This window comes from Sabethes cyaneus, chromosome 2 (assembly GCF_943734655.1).
Source record: "Sabethes cyaneus chromosome 2, idSabCyanKW18_F2, whole genome shotgun sequence".
In the NCBI taxonomy this organism is placed as follows: domain Eukaryota; kingdom Metazoa; phylum Arthropoda; class Insecta; order Diptera; family Culicidae; genus Sabethes; species Sabethes cyaneus.
The window spans coordinates 97,888,646-97,909,875 of record NC_071354.1 but is presented as its reverse complement, the minus strand read 5'-3'; the positions used below and the strand labels follow the sequence as shown (position 1 = coordinate 97,909,875).

The window sequence follows — 21,230 nt, the reverse complement described above, 5'->3', positions numbered from 1 at the left end:
GTTCCTTTGCCATCGTCATCCCGCAAGTCATTAGCTTATTTTACAGTATGATGTGTTTGCTTATGTCTTTCAGAACGAGTTCCCCTCCCTGGATGGCACTGGTCAGTATGGTCCGAGCGGCAAACTGCTGCAGCAGCAGCATCATTACGATGGCGGCAGCGACGGTCGGTTGATGAATCAGTATATGGATGCTCCACAGGTCAGTCTAAGGCCACAGACGGATGCAGCCAGTTGGATGCAGCAGCAGCAGAGCAGTGGAGGCGTAGGCTGCGGAGGCAGTTTAAACGGGCCAAGCAGCAGCCAACAGGTCCCGGGCCACCAACAGCAGCAACAACAACAGCAACCCGCGGCACCGCTTCCGCCGCAGTTTCGAGCACTAATGCCACCGTTCATGTATCGTGGAAGCGGAGGCGGAGGTGGAAACTCAGTGACACCTCCACCGGGCTCGAACGAAGACGTGGGACGCAGTGGCAGAGAAGGTGGTGGTGGTGGAAGCAGGGATGGTGGTGGTGTTGGAGGAGGCGGAGGAGGAGGAGGTGGGGGTGGTGTTGCCGGTGGTTCTGGTGGGCGGAACAACAACAGCGGCGGATACAACAGTATGTTGCCAAGCTTTGTTCTTCCTTCGACAAATCATCAATCCCATGGCTCCAGTTATTCACCAACACAATCAGGTGGTAGATATCGGGACACATATTCCGGAGGGCGTCGTAATCAGGCGCAGCCTCCGCGACTTGCCAACCGTCAGCAGCAGCAACAGCAGCAGCAGCAACAACACCAACAAGATGATTCTCGCTCGCAGCAGGCTACTCCTTACATAGATCCCGATATTGTTGTACAAAGGCCAATCATTCGCGATGAGGAGCTGCAACGTATTGAGGCAATTTCCAAGGACGAAGGCTGGGCAAAGGATGATGAAATTGATTACAATCAAAAGCTACAGTTCTCGGACGATGAATCGGAACCAAGTCCACCGAAAGAAACGCCACCGATGGCGCCAGCCAAGCACGAAAAGAGTCACGTATCGCCACAACAACAACAGCAACAACCACAACAGCAGCAATTACTCCAACAGCAGCAATCACATCAACAGCAGCAATCGCACCAACAGCAACCGCATCCGCAGCAACCACAGCATGATGATGATAAACGAATGACTTGGAGTCGCGAGGTAGAGCGAGAGCAGGAGAGGTTGGACCAAGAACGTGCAGAGCATGAACGATTCGAAAAAGAACGAGACCAACAACCCGTACGCCCTTTGCCGCAGCAAAATGGCCATGTAGGCGGAGGGCGTGGTGGACTGGATGCAGAGGCAAAAGAAAGGCTCAAACAACGTCGCGAAGAAGATCAACGACGAGAAATGGAACGGAAACAAGCTGCTGCAAGGAAACTGCAGGAGTTGGAACAGAAATTGAATCGGAAGAAGACTGAAGAAACGACAAGTGGATTACCACAGGCTAAAGATGAAGAAGAGCGCGAACCGCCTGTTACCGGTTATAGTGAATCGACTGAAAGTAAAGATCGCACTAGTACAGGCAGCCGTGGAGATCGAGATAAAGCCGATTCGAAGGAAACTCGGGATCGTGAATGGGAACGTTACGAATATGGTAGACATGAACGTTACGATCGTGATAGACCTGATCAGAATCGTGATCAACGGGGTGGGGAACGGACCGGAGAATGGGGTGATATGCCACCGTTCTCCAAGACTTTTCAATCAAATTTACCGCCTCGCTTCCAGAAGCGCAAGCTGGAACGGAATTCTTCCGGCAATAGCTTGCAAGGAAATACAGGATTTATTGCTAGGGATCAGCCTAACAACAGAAGCACTGCCAACCAAGGGCCAACGGGATCTTCCCAATCGCAGCAACAGCAAAGTGATGGCAAAAGTGTTCCATTTGCACAGCAGTACGATCCTCGATTTATTCATAGCCAGCAAAGCTATGGCAAGAATCAAACTGGATCGCAGCGACGAGGCGGACCAATAGATGATGGCCCTCGTCGGGATATAAGACACGATCGTTCCGACGATCGCGATCGCGATAGAGATCGAGATCGAGAACGGGAAATGGTCCCTAGAGAAATTATGAAACGACGAATAGACTCGGAGGAAGACGATCGATTCAGTAGCAGTGGCAGAGAATCCTCTAGCAAACTGAGCGGCGGTAGAACGACCCCGCAGTTAGTACGAAGTGTTTCGGACACGTCTCAACGGAAAACAAGCGTTTCAAGCGATGATAATACTCGCCACTCAGAGCAGCATCATGCGAGTGTAAAGGAATCCATAGGATCGTGGGAGAGCGAGGCCGAGAAGGAGGACCGCAGGCAAGCGGAAGCGGCAGCTGCATTAGCTAAAGAAAATCAGCTGCAGCAATTCCACCAGCAGCAGCAACCATTAGACAACCGTCGAACATCTGAGTCATCAGTAATGTCCGAAGGCGAGCCAAAGCAGATACTCCAGCGTATCAAAGAATCATCACCAGCGCTCTCCGAAAAACAAGGTAAAGATAGAAATGAAGATTCAAAAATAATCGACCACAAGTCTTTGCCGAAAGCTTGGGAAGATTCGGTTGAAGTGTCAGATGAGAACACGATAGTAAAAGCAGCTCATGAGTTGAGTTCAACTTCAGTAGAAGACAAAAAGGATTCTTTGGGCTCAGAAGGAATGAAAAACGATAGTACTAGCGGACGTGGATCCGATTTGGATAGCAGTAAAATGAATACTTCGCAGGGAAGTGCTGTTAGTGGAAAGGATTCAGACGATAGCAAATATGGTATTAAAAAACCGATGCATCCGCGAGGCTCAGGAAGACACGACAATCGAGGAGGTGGTCATTCCCGGGCTGGTTATGGCGGAGGTAGCGGAGGATATCATCGTGGGGGAAGCAGCTGGGGACGAAGAGGCGGTGGTGGTGGATCTAGAACGGGTGGACACGGAAGAAATTATAATCAAGATTACTGGAGTGAGTCTGATTTTTCAGAAGATGGAGAGGATGAATACAGAAAAGATGGAAAATTCGATCGAAAAGAGGGAAGTGGTTATTACAGGCATGGAGGTTCTTTAGCAGGTCAAGGTCACAATACGAAGGAAGGTTTCGCACCACGCGGGGAACCTTCCCGTCGAGGAAGGGGAGGAATGAGCTCTTCCATGGGGGGCCCGGGTTTCCGCAAGACAACAGTTGGCAAGAAAATTGACGGCTATGGTCCACCTAGTTCGAAAAGCCCATTCGGAAGTAATGAGGATAAAGGAGAAGCTAAGCATCAGGTATCGGCAAAGGATGTTAAAGCATCTGATCAAATTAGCGCTGATGATCGGACAAAACAAAAACAGGCGGCCTTGAGTGCTGGATTAACAAACAAGCCGGCAGGAGTACCAAAGGCATCCGGTTCGCTACCACAGAGAAGTCCATCTGGTAACATGAAACCGCCTGGTAAACCAGCTGAAGAAACGCTCTCGGAGCAGGATAAGCTCAAAATTGCTGATAAAAAACCTCGTAATGATAGCAAGAGCGAATCTCACGATGAGAAAATCAAGGAGAAACCTAAAACCGAAAACGAGAATCATGAGATGGATGATGCAGGAAAGGATAGCCTAAAAGGCGGGCCTCATCGTTCCAAGCAGACGCAACAAGCCAATGTTTCGAAAGTTTCACAACAGACTTCGTCCCTGCCGGCAGGAAAAGTTGCTGCGCCAGTTAAACCTGTCGTTTCAGCAGTTACTGGTCAGGTTGCGTCCGCTATTCAGAAAACAACTTCGGCTGTAGTAGTGGGAGCACAGCCCAAGCCGAACCAAGATCTTCGCAATCAATCTAGCAACGTTCGTTCACCCAATCTTCCACCGCGTTTGGTTAAACAAAAAGATCGACAGCGAGACACTGGTTTCCAGGATGGAGCACACAGCGGAGGAGAAGCGAATGATCAAGAATCCGCTGCAGGTACAGTGACTTTGCAACAACCTCAAGACAAATTGGCCACGTTGAGTATAACCACTTCCAAGACTGATACTAGTAAGACTTTATTGGATGGTGCAACTCCTCCCGTGAATACGATTATTTTCGAAAATACGAACTACAAATCTTCGACGGCCGCTGTAGCAGCATCAGTCACAGTAGTTCAACAACATCATCACTCTCAGCAGCAGCAGGTTCACCAAGCCTCGCAACCATCTCAACAACAAGCTTCAGCAGCTGCTCAAATGAAACGACAACTTTCTGGAGGTCCTACAGGGTCACTCGGAGCAATGCAACATCAGCAGCAAGCAATTGTTCAAATGACCAAATCTGAGCACCAGGTTCGCCAACATTCGCAAGAGGAAGTATTTAAGGGTTCAGCTGGTATGCAATCCGCAACTGGATCAATGCAAGAGATGCTGGTAGAACAGCCACAAAGACCACCGTCGGCAAACGGTCCACCTTCGCAGCCACAAGTGATTCAACAGCAACAGCAACAACACGCGCAAGGCACATTAATGCAGCAGCCACAACAGCAAGGACAACCCAGTTCTCAAGCTGATGCAATCACAAGTGCTCTCCAGGGAATGACTTTCCAGAAACCATCAGATGCAGACTATGAAAAAGAGATAAAACCATTCTCTTTCGAAGCTGATATCTCGCAGCTCATTGAAGCCAAACAGAAGGCTGCCGGGCTATGTCTCTCCAAAGCTCAGAACATGATTTCACCGTCGACCGCCGAGTTGAACATGAAGATTGCTAGTGTAAAGAAAGTTTGGGAAATGCCATCTGTTGCAGAACACACCGCTGAAGATCCTACCAGCGCAGCAGCAGCAGCAGTCCATCTGGCAGCCAATTTTGCTGCCGTTTCATCGCAACATCAACAGCACCTACATCAGTTCCAACATTCGCACGGAAACTTGACTCACAGTCATCCGGCACATACGCTGGCAGCGGCTACTGGTCAATCCTATAGTGGAAGCTTTGGCCAGGAGCAGCCCTCAATTGAACAGCACTTTGGCAAACCAGGCGGTGGTGAAGTTGTAATTGGTGGAACAGGAGCTGGTGGCGACGTTGACACAGGATACAACACCCAACAGCATGCTGCCGTAGGACAAGGAGGAAATGTTCAACATCAAACAGCGAATTTGAACATGAAACATGCGGCGGATGTATTAGCTAACAATGCTCAAGTGTGCAAAGTTAAGCCGACCCAACAGAACATGCATCAATCCACGGGACTGGGACTTTCTCCACCTCCAATGCAGCAAGGCACAATCCCATCCGCACCACAAACATACTATCAACCATCGCAATACGGCATGTCTGCCATTCCTTCACCACCTGCCGTCATTTACAATTCATCTGCCATGCCCTCTCAAGGTGGCCTTTACAATGCATTCCAAATCGAAGCAGCAGGTCGTACCCAATTTTCGCAGTACCCTGGTCACTATGGCACAACCGGAACAGCGCCGTACAATGCTTATATGACTACACCACCAAATCTACAAACTGCTCCGACCCCCGACATGTATCAGAGCCTCACTTCCCAATTTCGAATGGGCGGTGCCGTCCAATCACCGTATAACCCATCGCCCTCGCAGCAGTTAAACAATCCAAATACTATGCTAATCTCGTCCAATACAAATTCGCTTATGTCATCATCGGTGAAACCATCGTCTCAACAAATCGGTGCAATCGGCTCGAAGAGCGGCTCTGTTGGACAGCACTACCAGCAGCAGTACTTGGGAATGTTCCCTCCAGCGCCACCTATGCAAAACAACAGTTTCTACTCTAACTCAGCCGGTGGCCAGAGTGCATTTTTCGGTGGTGCCGGGGCTACACAGAACTACGGAATCCAGGCAGCCACGACCAGCATATTCGGTAGCCATGGTGGACAAAATCCTTCCAGTGCGCCGCCACAGCAGCAGTTGCCAAGCTATGCGGGTGCATCGCAGTTCCTCAATTCACCTTTACTGGCGGCCAACACCGCCATTGCACAGCAGTATCGTGGCGGACCGACCAACAATCCACAGACGGCAGCCGCAGCGGCGTATATGAAAAGCAACCAACCCCAATCGCACATGCAGGATTCTGTGAGTTACCAACCGTATAAACGCTAAATGTATTGCTATCGGTATTTTCTTTTGTCCTTGTTGATTTTTTTGTTACATTTCGTATATTTTGGAAACTAATTACATAAAAGGAAAGAATTGGGGTGACATTGAACACCGTATAAAGCTGAATTGGTGTCGAACGATATTCCTTAGGCAATATTGACAGAACACTATTTTGTATGGATACATTCAAGCAATAAAAACCGAAATCTCAATGTTGTTATATTTTTAATACGATTTGTTCAACTGCTCTCCATGGTAGACTGTGTTCAATTTCACCGCATTTATTGCAACTTATTCCTTTGATGTTTTGTGTGTTGGAACTTCTTTGTTCCTTAGTGAACTCCGCATGATCATTAGTAAATAAGTGGAACAAGCGTTCTACAGAAGGATGTGAATAAGACCGAGGGCAGTCAGTAGAGTCTTCAAGCACTGCAGTCACACTCTCTCGAGACTTGAGTATCAACTTTGAACTTTGTTGAAAAGCTAAATACGTAGCTTCGCCTCAAACGCTAAAACTGTTTTTCTTTCAAATTTTGCCATCTCTTTTAGATAAACTTATCAGTGATATTTTCCTGGTTTACCAAGTCCAGGACGTAACTATACGTATTGTTATGTAGATAAATTGGTGTATTTAAAAACCAACAGTAATAAACCATTGTTGACTGACTACCTTTCGTTGATAAGCCATTTGCTTGATATTTTTACGTAGTCCGCTGTATTCAGTTAGCTTAAAACTGTAGAATCTAAATCCGTTTTTCACTATCACCTATTGCAGAATGGTCGACAGTTGAAAAGTCCATTGAATACTGATGGGTTGAATAATTTGAAACAGATTCCACCACAAGCAAGTCCGCCACATCACAAGGGCTATGCAACGACCACGGTAATTCTTTACCACAATAGCCTTAGCTGATGCAGTCACGGGACGTTTTCTAATGCAATTACATTTTTCTTATACAGTGGGAACTTCAAAATCAACTCATGCAACAGCAACAACAGCAAAATCAGCAGTCAAATCCCCAACAACAAGTATCGCAACAGCAGGGCAATCCAGGGCAACACCCGCAGCAGCAACAGCAGCAGCAAATGGGGCAACCACCGCAGTCTCAGCAACCTAATTCGAATCGTAACATGATGCAACCTAACCAGCAACCCCCGGTGGGAATGGGTGGTGCAGGTGGCGGCGGTGGTCGTCCTCCACCGCAAGGTGTTCAAGGCGGTGGTATGCAGCAGCGCTATCCATCACCGATCCAACGCCCTACCAATTACTCGCAGCCACCAGTTCCAGGGATGCACCAGCCGCGACCAATGCGCCAGTCCAACCACAATCCGGGTCAGCAACAGCAACAGCAACAGCAACAGGCTAACATGGGCCAAGCGATGGGCAACCCAAATAAGCACTATTACGGCGGTAATCGAGGTGAGTGCAGTCGTGATATTCTAATGTAGGATTGCGTTTTTGTTTACTATCACTGGAAAACATTTTATGAAAGCGGATCCATTATTTTGAAACAAAACATTATAAACACCAATCTACATGACATTCAAGTGATCGGTATTAAGCCTCCCAGTTGGCCTTGAGGTACGATGCTGATCCAACAAGCGTATGTTCGAATCTCGGCTTGAGAGAGGTTGTTAGAGTCAATAGAATCGTATCGAATCGTTCTGTACTTTTAACACCTGGCTGCGAAGTCTGTTGTATAAAAACAGAAGGTCAAGTTTCGCTAACGGAATGTAGCACCTTGGTTTTGCTTTTTTTAATCTTTGGGCCAACCTAAATTTCGCAATTTCAATTTACTAACCCTTTCAGTATATTCAATATGAGCCATATAACCAGCAGGAAACGACAACATTGCGAAAGCGCCATGCTTGGGGTATACGGGCCATTGTGTTCGGTTTATATAATACTGGCTGACCCGTCAAACTTCGTTCGTATTGCCACAAATTAAACTGTGTTGTACATAAATCATGAATGATCTTTGTCATAATCTCGAGTTTCGCAAGTTTCTGAGGAGTTCAACCTTAGATGATTCATTTTGGCAGTGACGTAACTATGAAAGTATCCTATGAAAGTAACCAATAAGCATCACCAATGCTATTCGAATGCAAGCCACTAAGCATTTAAGTCGCCTGAAATGTTACTTATATGCTATTTTGGCAAAATATACAGCTTCTTTACTGCTAACCTTCTTATAGTGCTGATAATGCTAATTTGCTGCTAATTACCGACACGAAGAATTTGAATAGAATTTTGGATGCCAATTTACAACACCTATGCACTAATATAAACTATAAATAAACTATAATAAACTAATATAGGGTAGCACGGGGCAAGATGCCCACCTTAAGCTCACTATAAATATATACGAAGAAATCTACAGCAAAGGGCTCAAAACCCTCGCTACGTTATCTTTTACAGTCTTTTCTATAACCTGTATGCATATTGGGTGCTAAAGGTAATAACGCATATCAAATATTCACGAGCAAAAATTCATCGATTTTTGGGAATTTTTCCAACCTGCGGGGCAAGATGACCACCCTTGCGGGGCAAGATGACCATCCTTTCCAAAAGCTATTAAATTGTGTTTCACGTATAATCTAAATAATAAAAATTATGGATTCAAGCTGGTCATAAACTATTTTAAACATTATTTGAATAATTTGGAGTGTTTAGTTAACCATAAAAAAGTTGTTCATTGAATGTACGTATTCCTCTGTGGTCATTATTAGACAGAAATATGTTAAACAATGTATTTTTATCGAAAACAAATAAATATGCATGTTTATTCCGTTACAAATATTTTATGCAGCGATTGTTGCTGATTTAAGGTTATGTTTATGCAATTCAGGGTAGCAATCATGGTCTATAAAGCGGTGCGCATTTTGCCCCGCAAGTAGATTTATTTTTTAAAAGCAATTTGTGGTAAATACATTATCTGCATAATTGCGGCAATATCAACATCTGATTCATTACTAAAACCAATGCCACGATAACTCTTTCGTTAGATGAAAATTTTTTTAAATCGTGATTAAAACCTTATTTTATGGCTGCGCAATCTTATAATAAATGCAGTATTTTTAATCATCGATCTATTTTTTATGTTATCGAAGAGTTCAATGATTTTATTTTTGTAATTGTTTGAATTATTGTTAGATGTAGTGTTTATTTATGCGTACGGTTACTAATTATATACCTTTATAGCGTATATAACGATTTTTGGAAGGGTGGTCATCTTGCCCCGGGTGGGCATCTTGCCCCGTGCTACCCTACAACAACGTGCAGTATAAAATGCCAGAATTGCTGCTTATGTTAATACTTATTGGTCACCTGGGATAGGTAGAAAACAACTTCCCTAATTGAAAGCGGATAGCAATATTCGCCGTGATTGTACAACATTTCGCCGAATACCATTTTGCGAAAAACCTTAAGCGGAATATACCATTTCACGGAAAATTTTTGCGTGGAAAGTACAATTTCGCAGGGGCGATCCTCTGCTTACTCGCTGCCGCTCGTTCGGACCCAACTGAAGCAAAAGTAATAGAGGTCAGTAGACCGAGGAAAATAAATAAACCTAGACAGTAATGATTTCTGCGGGCGGTTGCCCCCCCAGTGGCCGGCGCTTCCGACGATGGGTCGCACCGTGGGATGAAACCCAAATCTAGGTGGACAAAAGTAATTACGCTAAAACCGTTAGTCGTAGGTATATAGTAAGTTCGGAGTAAATTTGTTATTTTAACCTCCGCATTTTTTGGTGTATATGACATTAGGATGACCATCATAGTAAGCGAGTGCAAAATATAAACTTTTTTATGGCTTGAGTTAACTGAACAAAATGTTCTACAAAGTTAAAGAACATTAAATTTTAAGTAACTTTGTCAAAAATATTAAAGTTCTATCTCTTATGGTTGATGGGCTGGAGCTATTTAAAGTTTTTTGGTCGGGGTGGACCTTAAAAATCCGGTTTCTCTTTATATCTTGTTTCGTGTTTATTTCTCACAAATCATGCCTTCTGAGCACTTTCACACGCATGGAGAACGCATATTTTGTTTGAAGGAATCAAGTTGCTATCTCCTTCGGTTCCAAAGTTACAGGCATTTTTTCTAAAAAAATATGGTTTTTTCAAATGTCAATAACGTAAAAACTGCTCAAAAGCAGCAAATGAAATTTTGTATAAATGTTTAGTAATATATTGGCCGGTTTACCGGTTTACTTACCAAAATCACACTTTTTACGTAAAAAGAATGTATTAAAAAAACGAATTCATTCCGCAAAAAACGTGCATTCCGCTAAATGATTTTAGTGAGACAAATAACTTTCTAGAAAACTATGAACACGTAGAAATTGAGCAGAATAAGTTAGCGGCCAAAAAACTGTTTTTAAGGGTTTGTCCATAAATAACGTTTCATAGCTAATTTATATGAAGAGATATAGCTATGATGTCTTTGACAAAGTTGTTTGTACAGTTGGATTTCGAATTTGGCATGGTTCGATTTTGGCATGCCTCGATTTTGGCAACAAAAGTATCCGTTTTTGGCATCACAGGATATTTCTCTTCTAAAAATATGCTTAAATATCAATCAGTTTCCGCATACATGCTTTAAATGACGAAAAAATGATGCCCTGAGTATGTTCATGAAAAAAAGTTAACTGGTTTCGAACAATAATATTTTTTTGCCGTAGGACTACGTTTCACCGCAGGATGTCAATAACTTATTTGCACCGGACGGATAGCTCTTGTTGGACTTTTTAAACATAAAATGGTTGTAATCGTTGATTAATGATATTTAGTCAACTTCTAAAGCATTTACATTATTTTTTTTTTTCATATCGAAAAAGGGTCTCGATTTTGGCACGGTTTCGATTTTAGCAACATAGGCGATACGCATTTGTTGCCAAATTCGAAATCCTACTGTATTGACATTTATTATATCTTTGCTGAACGCATCAAACCTGTATCTTGAATATGTGAGAAAATAAATTTCGTATTTCACTTTTAAATGGTTCCTGTAAAATGAAGGGTTTTTTTTATATCAAAGCAATATTGCCAGACACCATACGCGAAAAACCTCGTGTTTCGGCGTAATCTCACCCAATCACGTATTCCGTTATTTGGACCACTGTTCATAAAGGTCCATAAAGGGTTAAACGCCTCAAACACTCATTTGGCTGTTCATATGACCTCAAAAAAATCATTAAATAACTAAAAAAAAAGTTTTTGTAGTAACTTTAAAGGGCCAAACAAAAAATTTATTTTTGGGGCTGATATAATCGGGGGCTGATAGAATCGGAACCATACTGTATGGTATTACTTGGTTTCATCATTTCCTGTATTCTCATAAAAACAATGCCGCCGGGATGCATATCTTGAAGATTTCTCTTCCATTATTTTATTTTCGAATGAATGCAAAACCTTCCTTTCTTTGTTTTAAATAGATTATTAAATTTATTAATAATGAAGTGAGGGTTAGCAGCAAACGGTTCTGGTTCAGGTTTTATGTCGGCAGAATTTCGTATTCAACTCAACTTCTCTTTATATAAAAAATATAAACTTCCCTGTTTCAAATAAATTTTATTTGACTAATATACTTTGTCGTTGCAGGAGGTGGTCACGTCAACACAATGAATGAACAAAATCTGGGAGGAAAGCCAGGCGGCGGGGCTAACGATAAACCCATCATGGATGGTGATGTGAACAAGGATGATTCAAAGAAGAAGTAATCTCTACAAGACAGGCAATTGTAGTGACATTTTGGAGGTTATACAGGAGATAAAAGTATTTATTCTACAATTTGTAACGGGAGCGAATATGAAAAGGATAACTTTGTTCGAAATAGCAAACATTACCGAAAATAATTCATGAACAGTAAACTAAAAACTATTTATTCAAACTGAATACGGAGACTATCAGAGCAAATCGTTTGGTTGAAGAAGACAAAAGAAAGCTGAAACTAAATTGGTGCAGATTCGTTCTGAAAGCAGTATGAGCTAAACCTGAATTAAAACTTATACAGCTGAAATGTGAACTCGCTATCGAAAACCAGTGAAATGTATCGGTTTGACTGAGCTTCACTATAAACATAAAGATGGGCAAAATAAACCTTATACTTACTTAAATTATTTGACATGTGTTGTAATTGTCAACATTTTAGCCACGAAACAGTAATCCAAATATGGACACATGAGCCGAAATGATTTACTTCTGATTGTCTCGTACCCATAACATTTTGCGAATCAGCCGAAACTGATTCTTAAACTTGGAGAAATTAGAAGTAATTATCATTCCTACTGCAAAACGTTATACTGCAAGTACATATAATCTTTTGAATAATCGCTACGTTATCGTACATGCGCAATAGTTATAAAACATTCTTGAACACAATTTGTAACAAATCGTCTCTCATGTTGAACCACGGAGGGACGTAATTTAAATGAGAAAGAGGGTAAAAATAGCGGAAAAAACTGTCAAATGCTAGTTGCTGATACGGGGAAAGGGATTCGGCGAGAAAATAAAATGAAATAAACTATTGCTAAACACAACTATTATTACTATTACTACTATGACTACTACTAGTTAAGAATCTGACATAAGAGCGCAGCAGTTTCCCTCGTGCCTATTCGGCTGGGAATTTGTGTCGCTCTTTTGTGTTGAAAATCTTGCTTCTGAGAGAACAAATTAAAAAAAATCACGGCGCGAGTCGTAAATCGTACATTGAAAACTTATATATGGGCAAGCAAATATTCAAACAAAGAAAACAAGTGTGTCTACTCGGAAGACTATTAGCTTAATAAAATTAGGAAAGCAAAACACAAAATGCTGAAACATGGAAAAATACTGTATAATGGAACTACACTACATATACTAAACAACCGCAACAACAGAAAAAAAAGTTTCAAGCAACTACAATTAGTAATTCACCTTATTATAATTATTATAACAATCTTATTATGAATAAAGAGAATACGGAATACCTTGAGCATATAATGGTTATATAATTTGTCGTAAATCCACAATGACCGATATAGAGCCGGAAAGTTAAGGTAATAGGAAAAAATCGTAAAACAGCTTTTTTTTCGTTTATTCGATTTAGTAAAATCCTGAATGAAGGTAAAAGTAATCCGCATTAACTTTACTGAGTCATGATTAAATATTCTACGTAAAAATAACATTATAGTAATTAGAGCGAAGTGCGGAACGGAATAACATTTAAATTTCAATCCAGAAACAAACAAAATGAATATAAACACTATGACCTACAACACTGCAATGTGAGTATATGAGGAGAGAAATTTGAGCAAAGCGCGAATTCGAACTTGCAAAACGTAGCGAGATGAGTTTTTAGTTTATATTTAAAGAAAAAAAAGTTTTATTTATTTCTACATTAACGAAACAAATTCATTACAGAGAAAAAAAGGAGATGATGATTAGATGAAAAATGTACACCCACGCACGCATATATAACAAATGGTAATAAAAAAACAAGATTAATGAACAATTCGCATGATTAGAGAGTTGGCGTTGAGACTAGGTTGAAGCGTGGAATAGTGGTGTAGTAGGAACAGCAGCATACAAGGACGAATGTTGATGAAACATTATAAAAGTGAATACATCAAAGTATCTAAAACAATTCAAACACAAAAAAAGTTTATAAAATTCATAAAAATGAGCCGAAAAAAAATATAAAACAAATAAAAATCGATAATACGAAAATCTAGGAAAAACTCAGCGCTAGACCTTTTCATTGTATGCCGAAAATGTTAAAATTGGGGACTACGTATCGTGGTCTACAGGAATTCGACAGGAGCGTCTTTCGAAGTCTAAAGATTTTCTGCCATGGAACGCCTTTTTATTTCTTTATGTCACTAATCGGCGGTTACTAGTAAAGCCAATATATAAGCTCATCTACCGACGACAGCTTGCTGCTGCGCGGATTCAGGAACTGTCGATTAATAGCAACTGGAACTGCAATTTTGTCAAATAGAGTATTAAACTAATTTTCTTCAATTGCAGAATTCAATCAACGCAACGTCGTCACAATCAAAATTCAAGTCCCGACGAGAAAAATTGCAAATGTAGTGCTTGGGAGTAACACGTCATTTGTGCAACACTATCAGATTCATTACTTTTTGTTGGCCCAACAAAGCGCAAGGAAAAGAATGTAAGTCTAGCACTGACTGCTGATAGAGACCGTGAATACCTCCACGAGTGTGACAGGACAGGAATAGGGAAGTTAATAGGGAAGGGCACATTGATAATCCCCCTTTGGAAGTGATAGTGGATTTGCCAGCTTCTATTGAATTTAAACATATTTTGACGTATGTGAAGAGAAGTTTCGAAAAGCGATTTTTTTGTCCTTGCCGATGTAATCGGTCAGGTCGATTGGCGTTGCCTTGACTTACCTGCCTTATGTTAATGTTAATGATGCTGTCAGTTACTTTTCTCAGACTGTCAAACATCAACTTTGACATCCTATCTCGCACTCAGATACCAGTTCAGGGTGATACTCATTTTGATTTCCAAAGTGCCTTATCTCATGTTGTACGCAAATACTATACTTTTTCAAAGCGACTGTTTAACATAGCTTACTTCTTACTTCTAGCAGCACTCGCTCCTTGGTTAGTCGACAATTTGTTGAGCGTCTTGACACGCGCATGTTGGCTTTCATTGGCTTCGTTGGACCCCTCTGTACTAGGTGCAGGTGAGGTTCCTGAAGAGAACAGATTTTACTGCACAGTCCACCGGCATCATTACGACGTGACCAGCCCACATAGTCTCCCAACTTTCGCAAGGCGTACGATGGGAACCTGCAAGTAGTACCTGCAGCTCGTGGCTCATACGCCTACACCACTCTCCGCTTTCCGTTTGTACACCGCCAAAAATAGTCCGCAGCACCTTTCGTTCCAATACGACAAATGCACGTATGCCTTCGGTGAGCATAGTCACGGTCATAAGTCCCTAGAGGACTACCGGTCTGATTAGCGTTTTGTATATTGTCTGCTTTGTGCTATGACGTATGCTTCTTGATCGAAGCGTTTTGCTGAGGAAAGAGTACGTCCGACTTTCAGCTTTAATATGTCGTTGAATCTCAATAATCATATTATTGGCGGTGACCAAAGATCCCAAATATATGAACTCATCAACCACAGGCAGTTCATTGCCACCAATAGTAACTAGGGCGCAAACGTTGTTTTCTCTGGAACCTCTTCCTACCATATATTTGGTTTTTGATACATTGATTTGTAACCCAGGCTTCCTATCCTCATTATTAAGTATGGCATAGATTGCCTCCGGCATCCCAGGGTTTCTAGTAATGATGTCAAGGTCGTCTGTGAAGGCTAGGTGTTGGTTACTTTTACCGAAAAAAGCTTCTCTCGTATCGATGCCTACTCGTCGGGTCACACCTTCAATAGCAATGATCAATAACATACTAGACAGTCCATCCCCATGCCACAACTTTCTGCTAAAGCAAAAGCAAACCCTAGGTGCAACATTCCGTTATCGAAACTTGACCTTCTGTTTTTTGTACGACAGACTTCGCAGCCAGGTGTTAGAGTACAGGACAATTGCAGGGCCAGTTGCTACGATCCTATTGACTCTAACAGCCTCTCCCAGCTGAAATTCGAACATACGACGACTGGCTTATTAGGCCAGCATCATACCTCGAGGCCAACTGGGAGGACAAACTTTCTGCACGATGCCTAAAAAACACGCACGTAGCATACCGCTCGCTCCAGGATAGCTTTGATCAGCCGCGACAATTTGTCCGAAAACCTTTCTGCTGCATTATCTGCCTGTTCGCGCTCGACTATATCTTATACTGCTCTGATATAGCATAGCATAGCATAAACAGGTGCACAAATTCGTAATTGGTGCCAGCAACAATGCTTTGTTCAAAAGAACAACTAACTTGTGTTTTTTACCAGTAACATGAAATTCGGGGTTCAATTTCATGCTTCTAAACAAAAGTCAAAAGGTCACCGTCCTGGCCACGTCCTTGCAGATGTTGGGGATAGGAAAGGAATATTAGTCCAACGTTTACTTTACCCTCTAACGGGTAACATCGTAAAAACGCTATCAAGCTAATGACTATTTTACCATGAAAGTACACTCAAAAGAACCCTAGGTTCTCATTTTAATGCAAACATAATTATCTGGAGCTGCGCCAGATAAGAAAAAGTCCAATTTCTCTTTTTAGTTTTTCATGTCTACCGCTCTACCCAGATATTTTTTCAGTTCAAATATATTTCAAAATTGAAATGAAGCATGAAATTTACTCCTAGAAAAATTTGAGGTCAATCATTTGGTCAATCTAGATGTTCTTTTTCTTCAAAAGTGAAAAAGAGAATATTCGCGCATTAATTATTTTAGGAATTTTTTGGAATTTTTGTTTTTGACAGATGATAACTTTTGAATGCATGATCAGAATGTTGTGATATTATTATCAAAAGGTCAGGAAATATGTTCTGAACACCTTTTGCATATTCTGAATTCAAAACAAATTTCATATGCGGCTCTGGAGCTCCAAAAGTAAAGGCCGTCTACAGACGGTCTTACCCGTTAGAGGGTTAAGAGAACCGTAGAGAACTCTCCGTGCCCTCATAAAAATCCCGGAAGTTGAGAATTACTAGTAAATAATGGAAACCCTAGGATACAGCTGGTAGATGTGATTTCTTTGATTGTTAGATTGTGTGTTAGATTTAGGTAGGTTGCCTTACTAAGGCCACACTACTGAGTCTCGTGATGGGGTTGCCTTTTCTGGCAGTATACGACCTTAGTTTCTATCGGGGTTGGTTACCCGATCATCGCTAAGTATTCTGGCTCGTACCATGAGGAGATAGGGATAGGAGTTGCTAGATAACAGGCGAGAACCACTGAGGGGTCTATATTGAGCATTATCCAGCCGTTCACCAGCCTTCAAACTGGATTTGAATTAAGACCTAAAATTTGACTTAAGATTGGACTTAAGACTTGAAGTTGTTTTTGAAAATGGATTCGAAATCAGACCTAAAATAAAATTTTAAATTTTACTTGTGTTTCAGTGGGAAACTGGATACCATTTCGGACGATCCCGTAGCGAAAACTCGTGTAATTTTAGAGTTTGCTTTAAGCTGTAGATAAATGATTTGTAATTTGTTTGTTTTACAGTGGTACATTAGATTTTAATCAACTTACATTTCTAGTTCTAATTTTAGTTTTAAACTTTCCCTGTCCAACAATTTTAATCTGTTAAGTGCCGTTTAGCTTTTCTGTGACTGCTCTGTGTGCTGTGCTATTCTGACTGTTGTGTGTCTGAGATATGATCTTTAAGTAATCTGTAGTTGTGTTAAAAGGTATAGGTTGGTGTGTATGTGTGTTATCAGTTATCAGTGCTTATCTCACTAGTAAATTAATGCAGGTTGTTGTGTTGTCAATTTAAGCGGAGCTACTTCGATGCCTCAGTGGCCAAACAGTTGCTGTTCTGAACAACTTGAAACTAGCCTTTGAATTGAACTTAAAATCCACTCCACTCCAATTAAAAAATGGCTTCAAATTGATTATGAAACTGTAGTTGAAAGCGGCCTTTGTAATCCCCATAATATAAGAATCAAAAACTTCCTTATTTCCTTATTTGGATGTCCGCCCTCACTAGCCAAATCCCTCCTTTTGTCCCCAGTCACATGCGCGTCTGTTTTTTTTTCGGAAATTTTTATGAAGAAAGAGCAACAAAGGCTTGTGAAGGTTCCTCCCTTTGACGATCCGGTGACGTTCCGTTGCTGGTGGTTGACGGTTAGTTTGATTTGGTCTTTATTCGTGTAAAGTTTAAACACTGCTTCCTGAGATATTGAAAAACATTATCTGATCTGTTCTGACCCAAATCGATTAGACAGACTCTTACAAGAGGAAAATATATAGGTAGACCCATTCGAAAAAAAAAATCTACAGTGTATCAAATAGCATTCATTACAGCAAACCGTATGCAGAATGCAGCATCTAACTATAAAACCGACACCACCGTCGCGCATCAATTAGTCTATCAACATTTTGTGCTGACACTACAGAAATAGGTACTAAATACACTACATACCTTGTACCGTATTGAACTAGTTTTGCTTGAGCGTGAGATAAGTAACTTTAATTGCTGGAAAATAACTTGTCATGCTTGTTATTTTCGTTCATTGTGGCTTACACTGGAGGGTTATGTAAACGGCTGACCTGGGAAAGTGTAATGATTTCCATTGTGGAAGTGTTTAGTTTTAAAATATGTTAGTTGTATGATTATGTAGGTAACATATGTAAATAGAGTTAGCGGATCTATGTAGTTAGCTCGTACCATTTTGTAGTATAATTTGTATTGCTTCTATTTTCACTATTATTATCATAGATTGGAGGCATTTATTGCCTTCCTCGCCAAAAAAAGTAATTGATATTTTCGAATAAATGTGAATGCATTTCACAATTAATTGTATTCTTTTTCATTTATTTTGTAAATTATTTGTAAACGGAAGTTTGTGTTGAAGTGTCTGGAACTGGTAGCAAATGTGAAATTCAATGTGGTCAAGCTGATCTCTGCGGAAAGGACATAAATAATACGCTTAATTACGTTTCTTCCAAAATCGGGCTAAGCGGGCTATTCAAAGAAAAAGCGTCATCTAACGACGCACGGTCCGAACACATCCGATTGCAACAATTTGACAACCGTGCAAGAAACGTGTTGAGAGTGGTCAGTCTATCTCAAATGGAACCCCGTGAAATGACAATTCCAAAAGCTGCGAATATGCCCAATGTGGATGTACAAGGAGCACCGGATTGCCTGGAGGCACGCAACGAGGCATGGTGGGAATTCGTCATGTTCCTTAGTCAATTTTATAAGCAACGCCTGTTTATCTGATTGCTGTCATCTCTGTCATTCTGGTCCTGTTCATGGTGGTTTTGCAAGTATCTCCCAGCCTGCACTTCCAGGTAAGTATGCGTGCAATACAAAATTTTCTCTCGTCGACGAATTGAACAATTTCAGTCGCTTTCCATCAACAAGTCACCGCAATAAACATTTAGTGGATTCTGATTGCAATGAACCTTCTCTTCATCCTACTCTGCTGCCGGGCCGCGCTGTGGACAGCAATGTGGAACCTGGACGTATGTTAGCGATCAACGTAAGGAATCCGGCCTCCCTTCACCTATGCGCCTCAATGGAGGTGATAAAAAAATATTAACAACTACCGAGGAATCTCGTCATTGTGTGCCATTTCAGAGTTATTTAAGCGTCATGACTCCGCTGCTTTCACACTATACCTGAGTGATGACCAACTTGGATTTATCGCAGGTAGATAAACCACTGTGAATCACCTATCATTTGTTGCGGATCGCAATCACTTACTTACTTACTTACTTACTTTACCAACCGAGAGCCGGGTGGCTCTTGCCGTATCAAGAATTCCTCTTCTTTGTACTCGGTCCTGGGCTACTCGTCTCCAATTCGTTACGCGTCTTGACACACGCAAGTCAGCTTCAACTTGGTCGAGCCATCTACCACATTGGGTCCCTCTATTCCTGGTGACGGTGGGGTTCTTGAAGAGAACGGATTTCACTGCACAGTCGTCTGGCATCCTTGTGACGTGACCAGCCCACCGTTGTCTCCCAACTTTCGCCAGGTGTACGATTGGAATCTCTCCAAGCAGTGTCTGAAACTCGTGGTTCATACGCCTCCGCCACTCTCCGCTTTCCGTTTGTACTCCGCCAAAAATAGTCCGCAACACCTTCTGTTCAAATACGACTAGTGCACGTATGTCTTCCGCAAGCAAAGTTACTGTCTCAAGTCCGTAGCCTGTAGGTCCGTAATCCGTAGGTCTGATTAGCGTTCTGCACATCGTCAGCTTTGTACGGCCGCGTATACTTCTTGATCGAAGCGTCTTTCGGAGAGAAAAGTAGGCTCGATTTGTAGTTTGAATGCGTTGTTAAATCTCCTTACTCGTAATATTGTCAGCAGCGGTGACCAGATATCTAGGATATATACGATATATATCTAGGATATATATATCTAGGATATATATATATCTAGGATATATACGAATTCATCAACCATTTCCTGTTTATCGTCGTCAATAGTCACTGTCCGTGGGAGGTTAACGTTACTTTCTTGGGAGCCTCTTCCTACCATATATTTGGTTTTCGACGCATTAATTTGTAACCCTATCCTCCTAGCCTCTGTTTTTAGTCTGGCGTAGATTGCCTTCGCCGTCCCACGGTTTCTAGTAATGATGTCGAAGTCGTCTGCAAAAGCTAGGAGTTGGCTACTCTTGCTGAAGATCGTTCCTCTCGTTTCGATGCCCGCTCGCCGGATAGCGATATTGAATAACATACAAGACAGTCCATCCCCTTGCCGCAACCCTCTGCGCGACTCGAAAGGACTCGAAAGTGTCCTCGAAATGCGCACGTAGCGCATCACTCGCTCCAGAGTAACTTTGGCTAGCCGCGTAAGTCTGTCCGGAAAACCGTACTCGTGCATTATCTGCCATAGCTGTTCTCGTTCAATTGTATCGTATGCTGCCCTGAAATCCACGAAAATATGATGCGTGGGCCCGTTGTACTCTCGACATTTCTGGAGAATTTTTCGAGGAGTAAAAATTTGATCCGTAGTAGCACGAGCCCCCATAAAGTCCGCCTGGTACTACCCTACGAATTCTCTTGCTATTGGGGATAGACGACGCAACAAAATTTGGGAGAGCACCTTGTAGGCGGCGTTGTCCAACGTGATGCCGCGGTAATTACAGCAATCTAGCCGGTCGCCCTTTTTGTAGATGGGACAGACTACACCTTCCATCCACTCCTCCGGTAGTTTCTCCTCCTTCCAAATCCTAGAAATTATCCAATGAAGTGCCGCTGCTAGCGGTTCTTGGCCATTTTTGTAGAGCTCTGCCGGGATTCGATCTTTTTCGGCGGCTCTATTATTCTTCAGCAGACCGATTTCTCGCCGGATCTCTTCGAGATCGGGAGGCGGTACGCTGTTGTCGTTTGTAGATACTCCGAGGTTAACTTCCATTGCGTCTCCTGCTGCTATATCGCCGTTGAGGTGTTCATCGAAGAACTGCTTCCACCTGTCGACCACCTCGCGCTCGTTTGTGATTGGATCCCCTTCCTCGTTCCCACACATGTTTTAGTGTGGGCGAGTTTGGTTCACTTTCTCGTAA

The 21,230-nt window shown here is 42.1% G+C and overlaps 1 protein-coding gene across 3 annotated transcripts in view; it reads left to right on the top strand.

Moving 5' to 3' along the window:
- LOC128738396 (uncharacterized) overlaps positions 1-13,782 on the top strand; it is a 45,921-nt gene extending 32,139 nt beyond the window's left edge. For 2 of the 3 annotated variants that reach the window (XM_053833483.1, XM_053833482.1), the window contains 4 exons: positions 74-6,043; positions 6,843-6,950; positions 7,028-7,487; positions 11,668-13,782. In XM_053833483.1, the coding sequence (XP_053689458.1) occupies positions 74-6,043; positions 6,843-6,950; positions 7,028-7,487; positions 11,668-11,786 (6,657 nt within the window). In that variant the 3' untranslated portion in view covers positions 11,787-13,782. The remainder of the gene's footprint in view (positions 1-73; positions 6,044-6,842; positions 6,951-7,027; positions 7,488-11,667) is intronic. The other variant, XM_053833484.1, reaches the window with a different exon arrangement.
- The last annotated feature ends 7,448 nt before the right edge of the window (positions 13,783-21,230 follow it).